The 16288-nt window shown below is 41.7% G+C and overlaps 1 protein-coding gene across 1 annotated transcript; it reads left to right on the top strand.

Annotated features, from left to right (window-relative positions):
* Positions 1-2837: 2837 nt before the first annotated feature.
* Positions 2838-5344, top strand: LOC121137790 (basic proline-rich protein-like). Its single transcript, XM_040740500.1, has 2 exons — positions 2838-4037; positions 5088-5344. Exon 1 carries the CDS (start codon positions 2838-2840, stop codon positions 3372-3374), a length of 537 nt encoding a protein of 178 aa, XP_040596434.1. The 3' UTR covers positions 3375-4037; positions 5088-5344.
* The last annotated feature ends 10944 nt before the right edge of the window (positions 5345-16288 follow it).

The following is a 16288-nucleotide window of genomic DNA, read 5'->3' as shown; positions in this document are numbered from 1 at the left end:
TTTCTTTCTGTGAACTCAATCAGCTGACTAATAGTTCTATACTAAAGGTTTCTTCAACATTCTTAATTGTTACTACACATATATAAACACCTGAATAACAGAAATAAAACTGTACACAGACTTCATGAAACCAAAACTAAAACACAGTACACAAGCGGGAAGGAAACATGGAATCTAGAATGTGAACACTACTTTGAAATTTTTATTCGTAAGTGTGGTTCCTGATAAACATTAAAAGATATACTAGTCTAATTGATACAAAAACCTTAGGCTACATTTTCTAAATGTACAATGAAGACAACGGTTTTTTTAAAAAGTCATCTAAAATCAGACTTTTAAGTGGAAATAGTAAAGAATAAATAAATGAAAAATCAATGCCACCAGGGAAGCTGGTACTTTTGTTCCCTGTCCCCTACAGTATGTAAATGTAGGACCAGGACAGCTATTGTAGCAGTATCATTCTTCAGTGCTATTTTCCTGTGGTAATAAATGACTTTTGCAGTCTTCACAACAGAACAGAAAATGAGAATAATCAATTTCTACAGAAAAACACAGATAAGTGCATATAAGCATTTAAATAAGTAGGTATATACCTACTGGAATTCTCCCTCCTGTCTAGCAGTAAAAGAGATATTTTGAATGTTGTGGAATTTATTTAGCTGCTAGTGTGTTCTAAAGCTTTAAGTGAATTAGTTTAAAAAAAGGACCAATCACTTCTTTCAAAAAGTTGGTAACACAAACAAAACAGAAGAAAAAAAACCCTCATTCAAAACACCCTCAAAACAAAACAAATTCCATAAACTAAAGTGTACGGTTTGGTGGAATATAAAGCTTTCCCCACTCCCATAATTCTCTCCCAGCTACATAATTTGAATAAAAATAAAAATTCATAAACCAACACGAAAAGCAAAGCAAAACTCATTAGCATTGGCACTTTAAATATAATTACATGTAGAAGAGAAACGAGATCTTTTACAATTTTATTAAGTCAAATTTTACAGATAATTTTATGAAAAGATTCAAAATAAACAGATTTAGAAAAAGGATCGCGGTTCTAGTAAAAATTATTATTATGAAAGTAATACAAAATAGAACGTATTTATTAATAGAAATTAAAATGTTTCATTTGGATATTTCTAATGTGCATTTGTCTTAAAGTGAAAACAGAAATCATGTCTCAACATTTCAAGAATTTATAAAATATAAAAATTTAAGAATTCCCTTCAAAATCATCTACTCTTTCAAAACCACATTGTCTGTTATCAAGATGCAACTAAAAGGAATGACAAGCAGGGGAATAAATATTGATGACTGTTTAAAGCAACACCAAACAAAAACTAACTGAAACCAACCAAATAAAGCAACACAAATGGACTGCTGTATACAACACACTTCCTCATAAAGAATTTGTCAGAGGACTATAATAATCTATCATATAAGCTCATCTGCATATACTTACCTGTTATATTAGCAATTAAGAAACATTAAAGTCTTGTAAATTAAAATTTTCAAGCCACTATAACGGCTGAGTTAGAAAAACATTTTAAAATAGTGCTGCAAAGTTTTAAGAATATACTTAACTTTTATGAAAAATGTAGAACAGATTAAAGTTTACTTTCAACAAAATGAAAGAAACACATTTTCCATAATCTGCATCCAATAAATACATGGTTAAGATGAAAAATTTCTATCAAGGGAAAAAAAAAACCAGTGTAGATCCTTTGGCGCAGTTTTCAACCAATGAACAGAGAGGAATAGGTCTTGTTAACTGCAACAGCAGAAAGTTTTCTGAAAATTGCTTCTTCAGTTTTACTTTTTAATACACATTTCAGAACCATCTGAAAGGCTTTATGGAAGAAACAACTCTATTGGGTACCAATTTTGTAAAAACAAAACAAAAAAACTACGTTTTTATTTTTCTGTGTCTATTTGAGTAGTTCTCTGAACAAACACAGTTTTTCCGTAGGTGGAGAATTATCAGCTCCTCGTTCCACATTCAAACCCCCCAGTCCCGCTCCCTTCCAGCCAATCAGGGGGTAAGAAGTGCGGCGGTGGGGAGCTCCGTTAGACACAATTTGAAAAACATCACATTGCGCTCTCACTCTCCTGGAAAGGGTCTAAATGAGGGCGGGTCCCCAGTCTTCACAGACAGATACCAAATCCTCGGTTCTGATCCAATTCCGCGGAGAGAAAGCTCTGCAGGGGGCCTGCCCGGAACAGAAACAGAACATCACCGGGGTTCCCAGGGAACCTTACTCCTCTCTGCGAATAACCGAGTAGCTGCTGCAAAAGCATCTCCAGAACGTTCGGAACCCAGACCCGGGCGACCCTGACGCAGAACGTCACATCAGCTCAGCAGCAAAGGGTTAATCTAGGGGTGCTCTGAGGGGGGAAGGGATCAAGATCTCCTGGGTGTTTAATGTGGACTCTTCACAAAGCCTAGTGCCTACCGAGTACCGACACTTAAAGCTGTCACTGGCTTCTTCAAGAGTTGCCGACTCCGGCTTGACAAAAAGCCAACAGCTACTAAGGAAAAAAAGAACCCCCTAAAGGGAACAACCCCGCTTTCTTCCGCCTCGGCGTCAAGAGTTCTCAAGAAAAGGTGAGACCTGCAAGAAGTTACCGTTAAGTCGTCGGGGCAAAAGGCTTGTCCGCCGGAGACACCGAGTTTCCCACCACTTTTCCTTGAGACGCGCGTTTCGGGGACCGGAGGTGGGGGGGAAGCCTCCTAAGCGCGCGACGCAAAGGAAATCGCAAGCTCCAAGCCCCATCTCTCCTCTCACCCCAGCCCCCTTCCCCCTCGAGGGAGGGGGTACCGCCGGCAGGGCAACGACGAAATGACCGAGCCGGTGCCCAGCATCTGTCCGCCGCGCCCCGACCCCGGGCCGGCCAGCGCCGCCTCTCCCGCGCGCCGCGCCGCGCACACCGGGCACCGCGGGGCAGCCGCCCCTCCCGCGCGCGACCCAAGGTTCCCGGCAGGAGACGGCCTTCGCCCGGCCGGCCGGCCCGAGCTCCGGGGAGGGGCGCGCCTGTCAGGAAGGCGCGGGCTCCGCGCCCCGGCCGGTGGCGGTGACAGGTCGGGCGGCGGCCGCTCGGCCGCGTCCCGCTCAAACTGCGCCTCCCTTCCCCCAGCGCCGCCGCTCCGCGCTCCCGCCCGTCAGCCAGGCGCCGCCCGCCCGCGGTGGACACCCGAGTGCCCCGGCCCCCTGGGGGTCCCCGCGATGGAAGTGAGGGCAGACAGAGCCCAGCGCCTGCACCCCTCACGGTCCGCCGTGCCCCCGCCGCCACCTCCGGAGATCCGCTCTGCCACCACTTCAGGCTCTTACCGTCTGCGCCAAACCCGGCGACGCCCCGTCGGCTGCCCTTCGGTTTGAAGTTGTGTTCTGGTGATTTCGGGGGAGGGGATTTTTTCGGCGCGATCCTGGCGTCGCGCTCCGCTCGGACAGGTCACCCCTTCCGTCCCGCTAGATTGATGAGATCAGGCATCACTCGAAAATGGCGCCGAAAGCGCTGAGGCTCCTCATTCAAATTCGTTAGAGCCAACCCCGCCGCCCCGGGGCATGCCGGGAACGCGGGCTGTCCCCACAGCTGTCTCGGCCGCACCCCCCTCCCGGCGACCCTGTTGCGCATGCGGAAAACTTCTACCCCCCCCCTTGCCCCATGCCCCGGCACATGCGCAGAGTCTTCGTGGCGCAAGGCTCTCCACTTCCTCGGTTCCAGTCCCCCGCGTCTTCCGCGGGCGTGTGTGCCAGCGTCGCCCTTGTGCCGCAGCGGAGATGTTCACCTTTCAGACACCACTCCGGGGGACACACAAGTTCTCTGCCTTTGAGAGGAAACAAATTAGGGTCCATCTTAAGCGTTTCGTGAAAAAAAAACAAAACAAACAAAAACCGCCCTTAAGTAGACTCCTAACCGCCGAGGGTGCCTCTGAGGCTCGCAGGGCTGCGCAGGAACTTAAAGCGCGCCGGGGTGGAGCCCTCGCCCTCCACCAGCGCCTCACAGATCTGTCGCACCTAAGCCTCGAACCACTTGACGAGGTAAGAACTTCACGGTTCGGTCGGACGACCAGTGCGCAGCTGTCACACCCGGAGTACCCGCGCCTCTCTCCTCCCTCCACACCCGGAGGCGCGCGACCCGCCCACCGTCTGCAAGCCTTCACCCGAGCTTTCGGTTCTGGTTTGGAGAAGTACAAGGTTTTGGACGTCTCTAGTGCTTTTCAAAAAAACACTTTTTTAATGGTGTAGTAAATTATGGATTCACAAAGATAGGCTTCCGTTGTATGAAGCCCCGAGAAAGTTGTAAGAGCTACCGGGTACTGAAACTATAGTGCCTACTCTATCAAGCGCTTTGCAGACTAGACGTTTTCACTGCCCACAACACCTCTATGAAGTAGATAGTATTTTTGTTTTACAGATGATACCTGATGTTCAGATTATAAGTGCTGCCGTCTTAACAGCTGGTGAGAGTACAGGAGCTAGGCAAACCGACTTTTCAAAGGGCTCTAACAGGACAAAAAAATAAGTTACTATTTTAACACTTTTCTTACAGAGCATCTTTTCATTATTTGCTTGCAAGATATCCTCCCTGCCACTTGGGTAATTAAGATGAAAAATTTAAAAAGAAAAACTGTCATTGCTCCTGAGTGACTACAGTTTAGGTTTATATTTAGTTACATTTTCTTTAATTCTCACGGATTTCTAAAAATTATTTTCTTTGTATGAGTGTTTTGTCTATACATATGTATGTGCATCCCATATGTGCCCTCAAATGTCAGAAGAGGGTGTGGATTCAATGGACTTGGAGGTTGGGTGGTTGTGATCCACTATGTGGGTGCTAAAACCAAGTCTGTCCTCTGCAAATCAGCAATTGCTCCTAACTACTGAGCCGTTTCTCCAGCCTTATCAAATGAATTTTTTTATAAGAACCCAACTGTTTAAAAACCAGGAATATTGACTGTGTTTGCTCTAGTTTTTATTATAAACAACTTGTGATGAATCATAACTTTAAAACTATCTTTTTATAGAGCTTAGGCTGGCCTAGAACTCAACTTTGTAGCCCACACTGATAATGTTCCTGCTTTATTACAGTGCCACTGCACCCCAAAGAAGTGTTAAAAACAGGAGACAGGAGAGCTCCTTAAGAACTGAAGAGTAAGGGAGTTGGAGATGGCTGCCATGGTTTGCATTATTGAGAAGTGACATGTTGAGCAGTGTTCCATTATCTACATTTTGCTCAGATGAAAATTTATGTGGCGATTTTTTAGAATATTTGTCCAATTTTGTTTAAAATCTTATGTAGCAAACCACAAATCCTTACTGAGTCATTAAAATGGGAGAAACCAAAATCTAGTCGCAGAGTTCTTGTGCCTGAACAGAAAGTCAGTGGGGAAAAATTACTTTCCACCACAAGAGGGTGCAAATTCCTGGGCTAAATTTCAGAGGGGAAAAAAAGTGATTTTATACGAGTCATCACCCTCATGAGTAAAAAACCTTGGAAGAATATCCAATTTGACCTTCACAGATACAAAACATGCTACCCCTTACCAGACTAGAGAGCCCCACTGTTCAGGTAGTATTTAGTATGTGGGTACCAGGGTGTAAATTCCCAGCTGTCTTCTAGAAAGGCTTAATCATCTGTGTCCTGTTCACTTCTTCCCACTCAGTTTTAGCCCTGTGTGCCCTTGTCATAGAGTAGAATCCAAGTCACATTTGAAATCTGAGGCTTTACTTTTGTAAACTAGAATGCAATTACCAGCAAATGAATGGTAAATGTAGATTATTTTTTTGGAATAAAAGTCTTGAAATGTCAGTGCCCCACACCAAAGGGGTGGGGGTGGGGTGGGATATACTGTTTCTAATGAGTAAGCTACAACTGATGAAATGCTGGCTTCAAAAAATTAACTTACTTAGTTAAAGCTGTAAAAACGTCATAACTCAAAAAGAAACAGACGCCAGAGTCAGAAAGCATTTTGAACAGTAACTTGAAAACAGAACACACAAGCAAGCTGTTTAAAAACTATTTAGCAGTTTGCAGTTTTCTTTCTTTCTTTCCATCCCCCGCCCCACAGGCTCTCACTGTGGAGTTCTGGCTCTCCTAGATCTCTCTGCTTCTGCCTCCCCAGTATGCCACTACACCCAGCTTATTTACCAGTTTTCAAGACCCCTCTATGTTTCTGTTGTTTCTTTAAAAATGAACTAAAAGACAAAAAATCAGAAATAATTTCAAATTTATACAGTTACAAAAAGTTAAAAGATCATGTCATTTGCTGCCTCTTGTGGGAGGAGGAGTTCTCTTTCTCTACAAATATACGTGTTTTCAACTCTACCTCCCTGCCCCTGAACTTTTCTCAGGCAAACATGGGTCCTGACTATTCACTTCCAAATTCCTAGGAGAGTGTATTTCCTGACCACTTAATAAACTACACTTACACTTGAGCGTATTTTTACCATCGTGCTATAACTTTAGAGGCTGGCCCTTCATAGTGCTCTTCTCTCCCTTACAGGTGCCTGTCTTGGGACAGCTGATGCACTTAGTGGTCCTTTTTTTTTTTTTTTTTTTTTTTTTGCACCCTTTGCTTTGGAAAACTTTCAGTCTTTGTCTTTTAAGTCCTTGATGGATTTGAAGGATACAGCTTCAAGCTGTATTTGAAGGGAACTGCACATTTTTTTTAGAATATCCATTGTGTTTGAGGTTTACTCACAGACTAAGATTATGCATTGTCAACAGACAACTGCACAGATTCTGTTTCTCAGAGTATCACATCTAGAACATACATGATATCCATCTACTCACTGGTGATTGTAATTTTGGTCACCTTGTCAGTGTGTGACCCAAACTTACCACTGTGTTGTTACTGTGTTTTGTTTTTCCTTTTCTAGAAATAGAAAGCAATCTGTGAGGAGCCATTTGACATTGGATCCTACTCATCAGAAGTTTCCTTCATGTTCAACATTCCTAATTACTGATACAGTTTACATGATGGATGCAAAATGACTGAACAAATCTATTAGCCTCTCCACATTTTCAGCCCACAGCATTCTCTTGTGAACAAGGCCCTTTCTGTCTTCCCTACTTACCTATTCATTATCTACATGAGTAGATCTGAATTTCTGCATTCCATTTCTGTATTTGCCTGTTCTCATTTATGACTTCCCTCTACAACTCTCTCTCTCTCTCTCTCTCTCTCTCTCTCTCTCTCTCTCTCTCTCTCTCTCTCTCTCTCGTCTCCCTCTCTCTCTTGTCTCCCTCTCCCTCTCTCTCTCTCTCTCTCTCTCACACACACACACACACACACACACACACACACACACACACACACTCTTATGCTTTTTGAGACAGAGTTTCTCTGTATAACCCCGACTGTCCTGAAACTCACTCTGTGGATCAGGCTGGCCTCGAAATCAAAGACCCGCCTGCCTCTGCCTCCTAAGTGTTGGAATTAATGGCATATGCAACAAATATTTTTTAAAATTTAGATTTTATATGTATGAGTATTTTGACTATGTGTATATATGCCCACCATGTGTGTCTGGTGCTTTTAGATGTCAGAAGATGGCATCAGATCCAATGAAACTGGAGTTAGAGATGGTTGTGAGCCACCCTATGGGTATTGGAAACTAAATCAAGGTTCTCTGCAAGAGCAGAAAGTGTTCTTAACTGTTCTGCCATCTCTCCAGCCACTCTACCTGTATTTTTGTTTGCATATTTGTGTACTAATTTTTGGAATCACTTAGGGAAGGTTAATATATCATTGCCTTTCACCTCTAATACTCAACTATGTGGTTAACTATGTAGATATTCAGATTGTCTTATGTGTAGCTAGTAGAAGAACTTCTATTTTGGCTTCTGTTAACGTTACTTCCCTCTTTTAAAAGTACTCCCTCACTTGTATAATGAGGTAGTACATATTTATCTCATACTTACCTTGTTTTAGCCCTAGAATAATCCTTTTTTTCTAAGGAGTCCATTTCCTTTTCAAAAGGCCTGTTTCCCCATTAGTGGAAAATGATATCAGGGACCAAGGTTCAGTATGCTTATTGATACTGGATTATCTGCTTCTCGGAGCTTGTAGGAGACAGAGCTGAGAAATATAATATGTACATGTATGTATTTGTGTGCATTTATGATCACAAATATTTATACACAAATCTTACAATATGCAGAGGATATAAATTTACATGATCTTAAATACAAAAGAAAGACTACTATAGTGACATTTATAACACTCTGGATAAAAGAAATGAAGTCATAGCCACATCAACAGTTCATGTAGTCTCCGTGTTCCTTTTCAGTCATTGTCTCTATATAGTGTCATATAGAGACATTATATGGTATCATAGGTCTCTTAACCTTTTTCAATTAACATATCATGAATATATGAGTTACTATATAATTTTTACAATCTTCATTTTTAGTTGCTCTGAAATATATCATTAGAATTTTCTACTCTTGAACATTTAGCTTATTTCTAGCTTTTTCTATTATGATGCCGAAGTGAACATTTTTCCAATATACCCCTTTTAATTTAATGTTTTATCAATTGTTTGAAAGATTTTGTAGAAGTAGAAATGTGATTTCTCACTGTGGATTTTCATATATCCTCATACACAATGAAACAAACATTTACCAGAATTTAAATTAGAATTGGAGATAGTTTTAAAAGCCAGTAATCTCTTTTAGTAGAGATTTAACTGAATAAATAGTGGAAGACAAAATTTTCAAACAACCATAGCATGAAAAATAAAGAGGAAGATCGTGTAATCCATGGGAATGGATGACATGGGAAGCTTTTAAAGGAGGTGTATTATGCTGTGTGTTTCAAAACACCATGGAGGAAACTTCCCAGATTGGGACTGGAATGAGTTATGTTCGTATAGAAGAGAAAGAAGAAATGGGCTATAGAAAGCATTCTAAGCAGAATCATTAGAGTGTAAGAAAGTGGACCAGTTGGGAAGAACCTGGAATTTCAGACAGATAGCTTGATAGTTTGCTGTACTGTGTAGCTTGGGTAGTTTTGAAAGCAATAAGGAAGGTCAGCCTGCTCAAATAGATAGGGTTAGACCATGAATGGCTTTATGTGCCACTTTTATATTGATGCAATTGGAAAACCTTAAACCAATTAATATGAAATTTGTATCCATGAAGGAAATAATGAGTACTTGAACTTGGGAGGGGCAGGCAATGCGGGTGAAATGAGATAGAAAAGAAAAAGGAGGCTGGACAGTGGTGGCGCACGCCTTTAATCCCAGCACTCGGGAGGCAGAGGCAGGCAGATCTCTGTGAGTTCAAGAGCAGCCTGGTCGAGAGCTAGTTCCAGGACAGCATCCACAGCCACAGAGAAACCCTGTCTCGAACCCCCCCCCCAAAAGGAATTATTTGTTCAATATACAGGTAAATATTCCTAAGGAACTACTTAGGACTTACTCTGTGCTATGTGTATTTTTGTTAGATGTTGAGAATGTTAAGGGTGAAGAAACGAACCACACCTTTTCCTCTTACTGTCTAATCTAATGAGAAAAAAAAAACAGGTATTAATGATCTTACAAATGACAACTCTCACCATTATAGGAAAGTACAGGTGCTGTGAAAACCTTATACTATTGGGGAGCTAGCACCAGACATAAACCATTTTTGGTGTTGGGGAGAAGGGGTAAAAGTGCCATAGAGTGAGTGCATTTGGAGACCAGAAGACCTCAGTTCTCTTTTTCTACCATGTGGTTTTGGTAATTGAACTTAGGCTGTTAGACTTGGCAGCAGGCACTTTATCCGCTGAGCTCTCTCCCTGGCTGATCAGTGGAGATCTAGCTAGTTCTTCCTAAGATGGGGTAGGGACGTATGGGAGAAACAGAAAGTAGCTGGACAGAAAGGGAAGAAGAACCATGCAGGCAATGAAAGAGACAGTGTGTAAGTGTTCTGAGCAGGGAAGAACGCTGTGAGGAAGCTCAGGTAAGAGAAGGTTTGGCATGGGCAACTGAGTAGTTTCCTAGTAAAATTTCAAATTTTGGACATCTTGTCTAGGGAAAAGGATCTGGGCAGACATCATACCAGAATATAATTTATTCAGCATTAAATATATTAGCAAAAGTGGGGTGGGAGTTGAAGGTGAAATAGCTAATAGTAAGTTGACTTTTGTTTTTTTAGTAAATTGAGAGAAAAATCAACTGGGTTTATTAACATCATCAAAAATGATGCCTGATAATACTGAAAAATGTTTCAGGCTACATAGTCTCTTAGACGGATGATCGGGTATGGAGGTTCTGAAGAACACTAAAGGAAAAGCTAATTGTACATATGGCAAACTGAACAAGACCTATCAGAATGTTCAAAGATGGCTGTGTCTTCACCTCTGGAATCTGAACACATAATGTAACAAACCAGTTAAGAGGGAACTGAAGACGTGATTGAAATTAAGACCACTATGTGGTCTAAAACTTGATTATTCTAGATTGTCTCTGTAGACCCTGTATCATAGGGTCTATTAAATGTGGTAGAAGGAACCATGAGAGCTGGCAGTGATGCCATGAGAGAAAGAGACTCAACCAGGGTTTGGTGGTTTGAAGCTAGGAGGATGCTGAGAGCCCAGGAAGAGCTCGGGAGCTCTACAAGTGGAAAACGGTTTCCTAGAGCCTCCAGAAGAATCGCAACTCTGCCTTCATCTTGGTTTTGGGGTACTGAGATTCACTTTGGATTTCAGACCCTCAAAACTATAAGGCAATAAATTTTTGTTTTCAGCCACTAACTTTCTAATTGTGTAATTGTACAGCAAAGGAAACATGTAAACAACCATTCCCTTTGTTTCTTTAAAACATTTATTTATGGGTATTTATGTCCTGGGAGGGGGGCTTATATGTGCCAAATGCACCTGGAGGTCAAAAGACAAGGTCGAGAAGTTGATTCTCTCCCTATACCATGTGGGTCCTGGTTACCAAAGTAAGGTCACCAGAGTTGGCAGCAAGTGTCTTTACCTACCAAGCTACCTTGATGGCCAGCATACCACCATTTTTCATGTGTTGTGTGGCTGTGGTAATATTTAAAATATAAATTAAAAATGTTCACTTAACTAAGTATTTTACTGTACTTCTGTTTAGAAAATTCATAGGGTATTTTTTTATTTCTTTTTTCAAGGTCTTTAAAGTGTCAGATCTCAAGATGAACAACTATTTAAATATAGCATCTGGTTCACCATCAAAATTATATACCTAGAGATCACATAGTAATTTGTTGGTAGGAATGTGGAGAGCTTGTCCTGTGAATTTACTCATCTATGTATTCTACTCAAATGTGAGATACATTTTAGGTTGATATTTTCTTTGCTCAAATAAGTTAGATAATTTTTCCCTGTAGCTAATGGATACTTGGAATGAAATCCTTTTTAGAGGATATTTACATGGTATGGATTACATGTTTTGTCCTGTGGTGGGGATAGATTCAAATGTGCGAATATTCCTACAGAGACTGAAGGACAACACTGGGTGCCATTCTTTGGGCCCCATCTACCTTTTTGTTTGTTTTTGTTCTTGAGCCTGAAGTTAGTCCCAGGGATCTGTCTCTACTTCCCAAGTGCTGGATTACAACTGTACATTACCACGCCTGGATTTTTTTTTAATGGGCTCTGGGTATTGAACTCATGTCCTCAGGCCTTTAAGGCAAGTACTTTACCAACTGAGCTATCTCTGTAGACTTATGTGCCAGGAGGTTTATTTCTGTCTTGGGAAATTAACCTTGCATTGTTTATAGCCCCAGTTTCTAGAAGTGAAAATTCATGTGAACAGCATTTACAACTATGTTCAGTGTATAGGCTAAGAGTTTTTACTTATCTTTCCTGCATTCGTCATTTTGCTTTTCATGTTCTTCAGCACAAATCCCTATGGACTGTAGTAAAATTCATTTACAATTAATAACTAAAGTTGAGGGCTAATTTCCTTTACTCTCCACCAGCAAGAATAGCTAACTAGGGGACAGGCTCCTTTGCTGGGTTATCTACTTTCTGAAGTGGATGTGAGAGTGCTGACTTCGGATGGCTCAGTGCTCTGAAACACTGCCCTCTTGAGAACGTCTTAAAAGGAATCGAGCCTATTCAGGTAGGGAACCACGGAAACTAGAGTTCAAACACCTCCTTTTTACTGCACCTATTGTCCAATTACCCCTGAAGCTATACGAAGAAATTTGCCCCACTTACTTGTAACAGCTCTTTAAATATGACCATTATTACTTTCAGTCCTAATGACAACTGAGTCACCACTTGCTAAGCAGCCTTAATGGGCTCTTTAATGCTTCCTTAGTAGTTTTATGATTTAACCCTTCAGTCCAGGCTTTCTTCTGGTTAGATTAACCCTCTCAAAAGGTGACAGCTAGAAATATATACTAGAATTTTTAAAAAGTTTTTTGAGACAGGGTTTCTCTGTGGGTTTGGAGGCTGTCCTGGAACTAGCTCTTGTAGACCAGGCTGGTCTCGAACACACAGAGATTCGCCTGCCTCTGCCTCCTTCAGCAAATCCTACCAGCATGTGCCACCACAACCGGCTATCCTAGAATCATATATGTTCTGAAATACAGCATTCACTTTTTCTTCCATCTATTAAAATTCACATATTTTGAGAAGTAAATACAGATGATAAGAGAGACACTTAAATAATAAAAATGAATCTGTTCTTAACTGTTCATTAAAAAAATTGAGGCCCTTGAATATTCTCTCATGCGGCCCACTGTCAATCTTGTTGACATCTGTTTTAATCTGTAGTATCCTGCTGCTTTGAATAAAGTTATCTTGCTACTTTTGCAAAGATAAAGTTTAAAAAGTGGAGGGAATGAAGGTGCTTGCTGCCAAACCAGATGACCAGAGCTTGATCCACAGACACCTCCCATACTGTACACACATGTACGAAAAATAAATAAATGTCAAAAAACTAATTGGGTAGTAAGACTTTATGCTGAGTAGCAAACTTCAGATTGTACCTGATGACAGATTTTGAATGATTTGGGATGTATCTGGAAGTTGAAGACAGGAAATCAGAAGTCTATGAACTCGACTTTCTTATTTTTTAATCAACAGAAATGAAATTGGAATTATGGTTTCTGGGATCCATGACTGAGAACATGTGAACAGTTCTTTAGACAACTGAGTTGAGTGCTACCTTGTTATCATCAATGTGTAAGGTTTGTTAGAACAAATCTGTGAGGGATAAAGAGAGATATATCAGATCTCTTACTGTTTAAAATAGGTTGACTATTAAAGGCAGCTCTAAAGAAACTTATACAAACAGGGGAGTTTATAGGGAATACTATTTTTTGTCATAGAGCCTCTATATTAATTTAGTCCTTAAATTTGTTGTTGATGTTCAATTACTTGATGACCCCATACTGTTAACTTTTAAGGCCCTGTGAAGTCAGGAAAATAAGCTATTTTTAAAGAAACTAAAAACTGAGGTAAATCTGACAGAAAACAAGACTGTATGCAATAGTTATAACATAAAATATATTCCAACACATTTTAAACATGTAGCTTAGTTGTATTAAAATATTCATATTATGAATAACCATCATTGCTATCCATCTCCATTTAGCAAAGTTATGAATAGTCACTAAGGCTACTTTGGCTCAAATTGTTTTTATTGTTTGGTTTGGTTTGGTTTTTGGTTTTGTGAGACAGGGTTTCCCTGTGGCTTTTGGAGGCTGTCCTGGTCTAACTCTTGTAGACCAGGCTGGACTCGAACTCACAGAGATCTGCCAGCCTCCGCCTCCCAGTGCTGGGATTAAAGGCATGCATCACCACTGCCCGGCTCTTGTTTTTGTTTTTTAAACAAAAGTAATGTTACTAGAAGAGTGAACAAGTAAGTGCCTTAAAAGCCTGGCTCCAAACTAGATTTTCTTTAGCTTTATGTTTTGCCCTAAATTTAGTACAAATGTTCCATTGGTTTAAATATAATGATTATGCAGTTTTTTCAAAGTCTGAGTGTAAACATGGTATTTAGAAAGAGCCCCATGTTTTTTCTACCCCAGTAGCTTTTAATCCTCTGGGTACACAGAAACAGTCCCACTCCCCACTCCTGCAGTGTTTCAAGCTGGACTCTCAGAGGCAAGGTTCTAGGCCTTTTTGTGGTTGTATAACATGTCCCTTTTAGTTTTCTTTACAGCTTAGCCAAGGCTATTTATAGAAGGCTGTGGAGTAGACTAATTGATGCTTATCTCCCTTGAACATGAGTGTGTCACAGAAACTGAGAATTCAGAATGAATGTTCAGAAGCATCCCTTTGTATTATCTCATACTTCATCATTACAAGGGCACAAAACAGGTCTTACTGTGCAAATAGAGTAATGTTATGGCTAGCGCCATACCCCACCTTTCAAAGAGTAGTGACATTTTCAGCTATCTATGAATAAGGACATTTTATTTTTTGAGACAGATTCTCACCCTGTACCTGAGGCTGTCCTCTAAACCATGATCCCCCGCCTCAGCTTCCTAACTACTGAGATTATAAACATGTACCACTCAGCCTTGCTTTGCAAACTGTCTAGCTGTATTAACTTTATTCTTCACATCCAACTGTGCTATCAGGAAACTGTGGCACATGCTGATAAATGATGGCAAAGCCATAAGTAAAAATGTGGATCCAAGCTCCAAGTATAAGAGACAGATCTTTGTACTCTCATGAAACCACTCATGCTATTCAGTGTGTAACCAGTTTCTCCCCTTCCCCCAGCTCTTCCTGTCCCCCAGTCTCTTCCCTTCCCCCCAAGTCTCTTCCTGTCCCCCAGTCTCTTCCCTTCCCCCCAAGTCTCTTCCTGTCCCCCAGTCTCTTCCCTTCCCCCAGCTCTTCCTGTCCCCCCAATCTTTTCCCTTCCCCCCAAGTCTCTTCCCTTCTCCCCAGTCTCTCCCCTTCCCCCAGCTCTTCCTGTCCCAAGTCTCTTCCCTTCCCCCAGCTCTTCCTGTCCCCCCAATCTCTTCCCTTCCCCCAAGTCTCTTCCCTTCTCCCCAGTCTCTTCCCTTCCCCCAAGTCTCTTCCCTTCCCCCCAAGTCTCTTCCCTTCTCCCCAGTCTCTTCCCTTCCCCCCAAGTCTCTTCCCTTCTCCCCAGTCTCTCCCCTTCCCCCAGCTCTTCCTGTCCCCCAGTCTCTCCCCTTCCCCCAGCTCTTCCTGTCCCCCCAGTCTCTCCCCTTCCCCCCAGCTCTTCCTGTCCCCCAGTCTCTCCCCTTCCCCCAGCTCTTCCTGTCCCCCCAGTCTCTCCCCTTCCCCAGCTCTTCCCTTCCCCCAGTCTTTCCCTTCCCCAGCTCTTCCTGTCCCAAGTCTCTTCCCTTCTCCCCAGTCTCTTCCCTTCCCCCAACTCTTCCTGTCCCAAGTCTCTTCCCTTCTCCCCAGTCTCTCCCCTTCCCCCCAAGTCTCTTCCTGTCCCCCAGTCTCTTCCCTTCCCCCCAGTCTCTCCCCTTCCCCCAGCTCTTCCTGCCCCCCAGTCTCTTCCCTTCCCCCAGCTCTTCCTGTCCCCCCAGTCTCTTCCCTTCCCCTTTGGCTTTCCTTTCTTTTTCCTCCTTTTTGGGGGAGTATAACTTAAGTACCCCAATTCTCAGAATTAATACAATAAGAACATTTCAGTATACTTAAGGGCCGATTAAGAGGGCAGACCTCACATTGAAACAAAGCAGAGCATGAGAACATTCTTGCTCCTGAAGCTCAGCACATCAGGCATAGAGCTCAGACCACGATAATTTTAGAAAAAATAAGAGGCATGAGCGTTGTATTGGACATGAGAAGACTAGAGTAAAAGTATTCTTAAATGACTCTTTCATGGGTAGAAGAAAGAATAAGGTCACAAAACCTTTTAGCAGTTTTCTGATTCCTAGGATTCCTATCTAGTAATACTCTAAAATACTCAAGGGCTTTATTACTTCTAAAAGGAAAAATTTTAAATTAAAGGGCAAAGCCTAGTCATCCTGTTTTATTCTGTAAGGGAGATTCAGTTCCAGCTGGTAGGCCAAACAAAGATTGCTTCTCTATGATAAATGTCTGATTCAACAAAACAAAAGCACTTCAAAAACTGTGTATTCCCTTTCTGAAAAGGACAGCACTATAAGCACTGATACTTGAGGAGAGGAAAAATTAGACCTGGGCTTGTCTAGAGACCAGATTTTGTTCAGAACATCAGGATGTACCATCAGCTATAGGTTTAAGAATAGTCTTGTTGGCTTGTGCCTGTTCAGTGGTTTGGTGTCTGCACATGGAAGATTTGGTAGAATTTAATTTTAGTACTGGAATCTGTTGGGATAGCATTATTCTTAACATTTAATTAAAAAAACAATG

Source organism: Mesocricetus auratus, unplaced genomic scaffold, assembly GCF_017639785.1.
Source record: "Mesocricetus auratus isolate SY011 unplaced genomic scaffold, BCM_Maur_2.0 Super-Scaffold_100707, whole genome shotgun sequence".
Lineage (NCBI taxonomy): Eukaryota > Metazoa > Chordata > Mammalia > Rodentia > Cricetidae > Mesocricetus > Mesocricetus auratus.
This window is presented reverse-complemented; position numbering and strand designations above follow the sequence as displayed.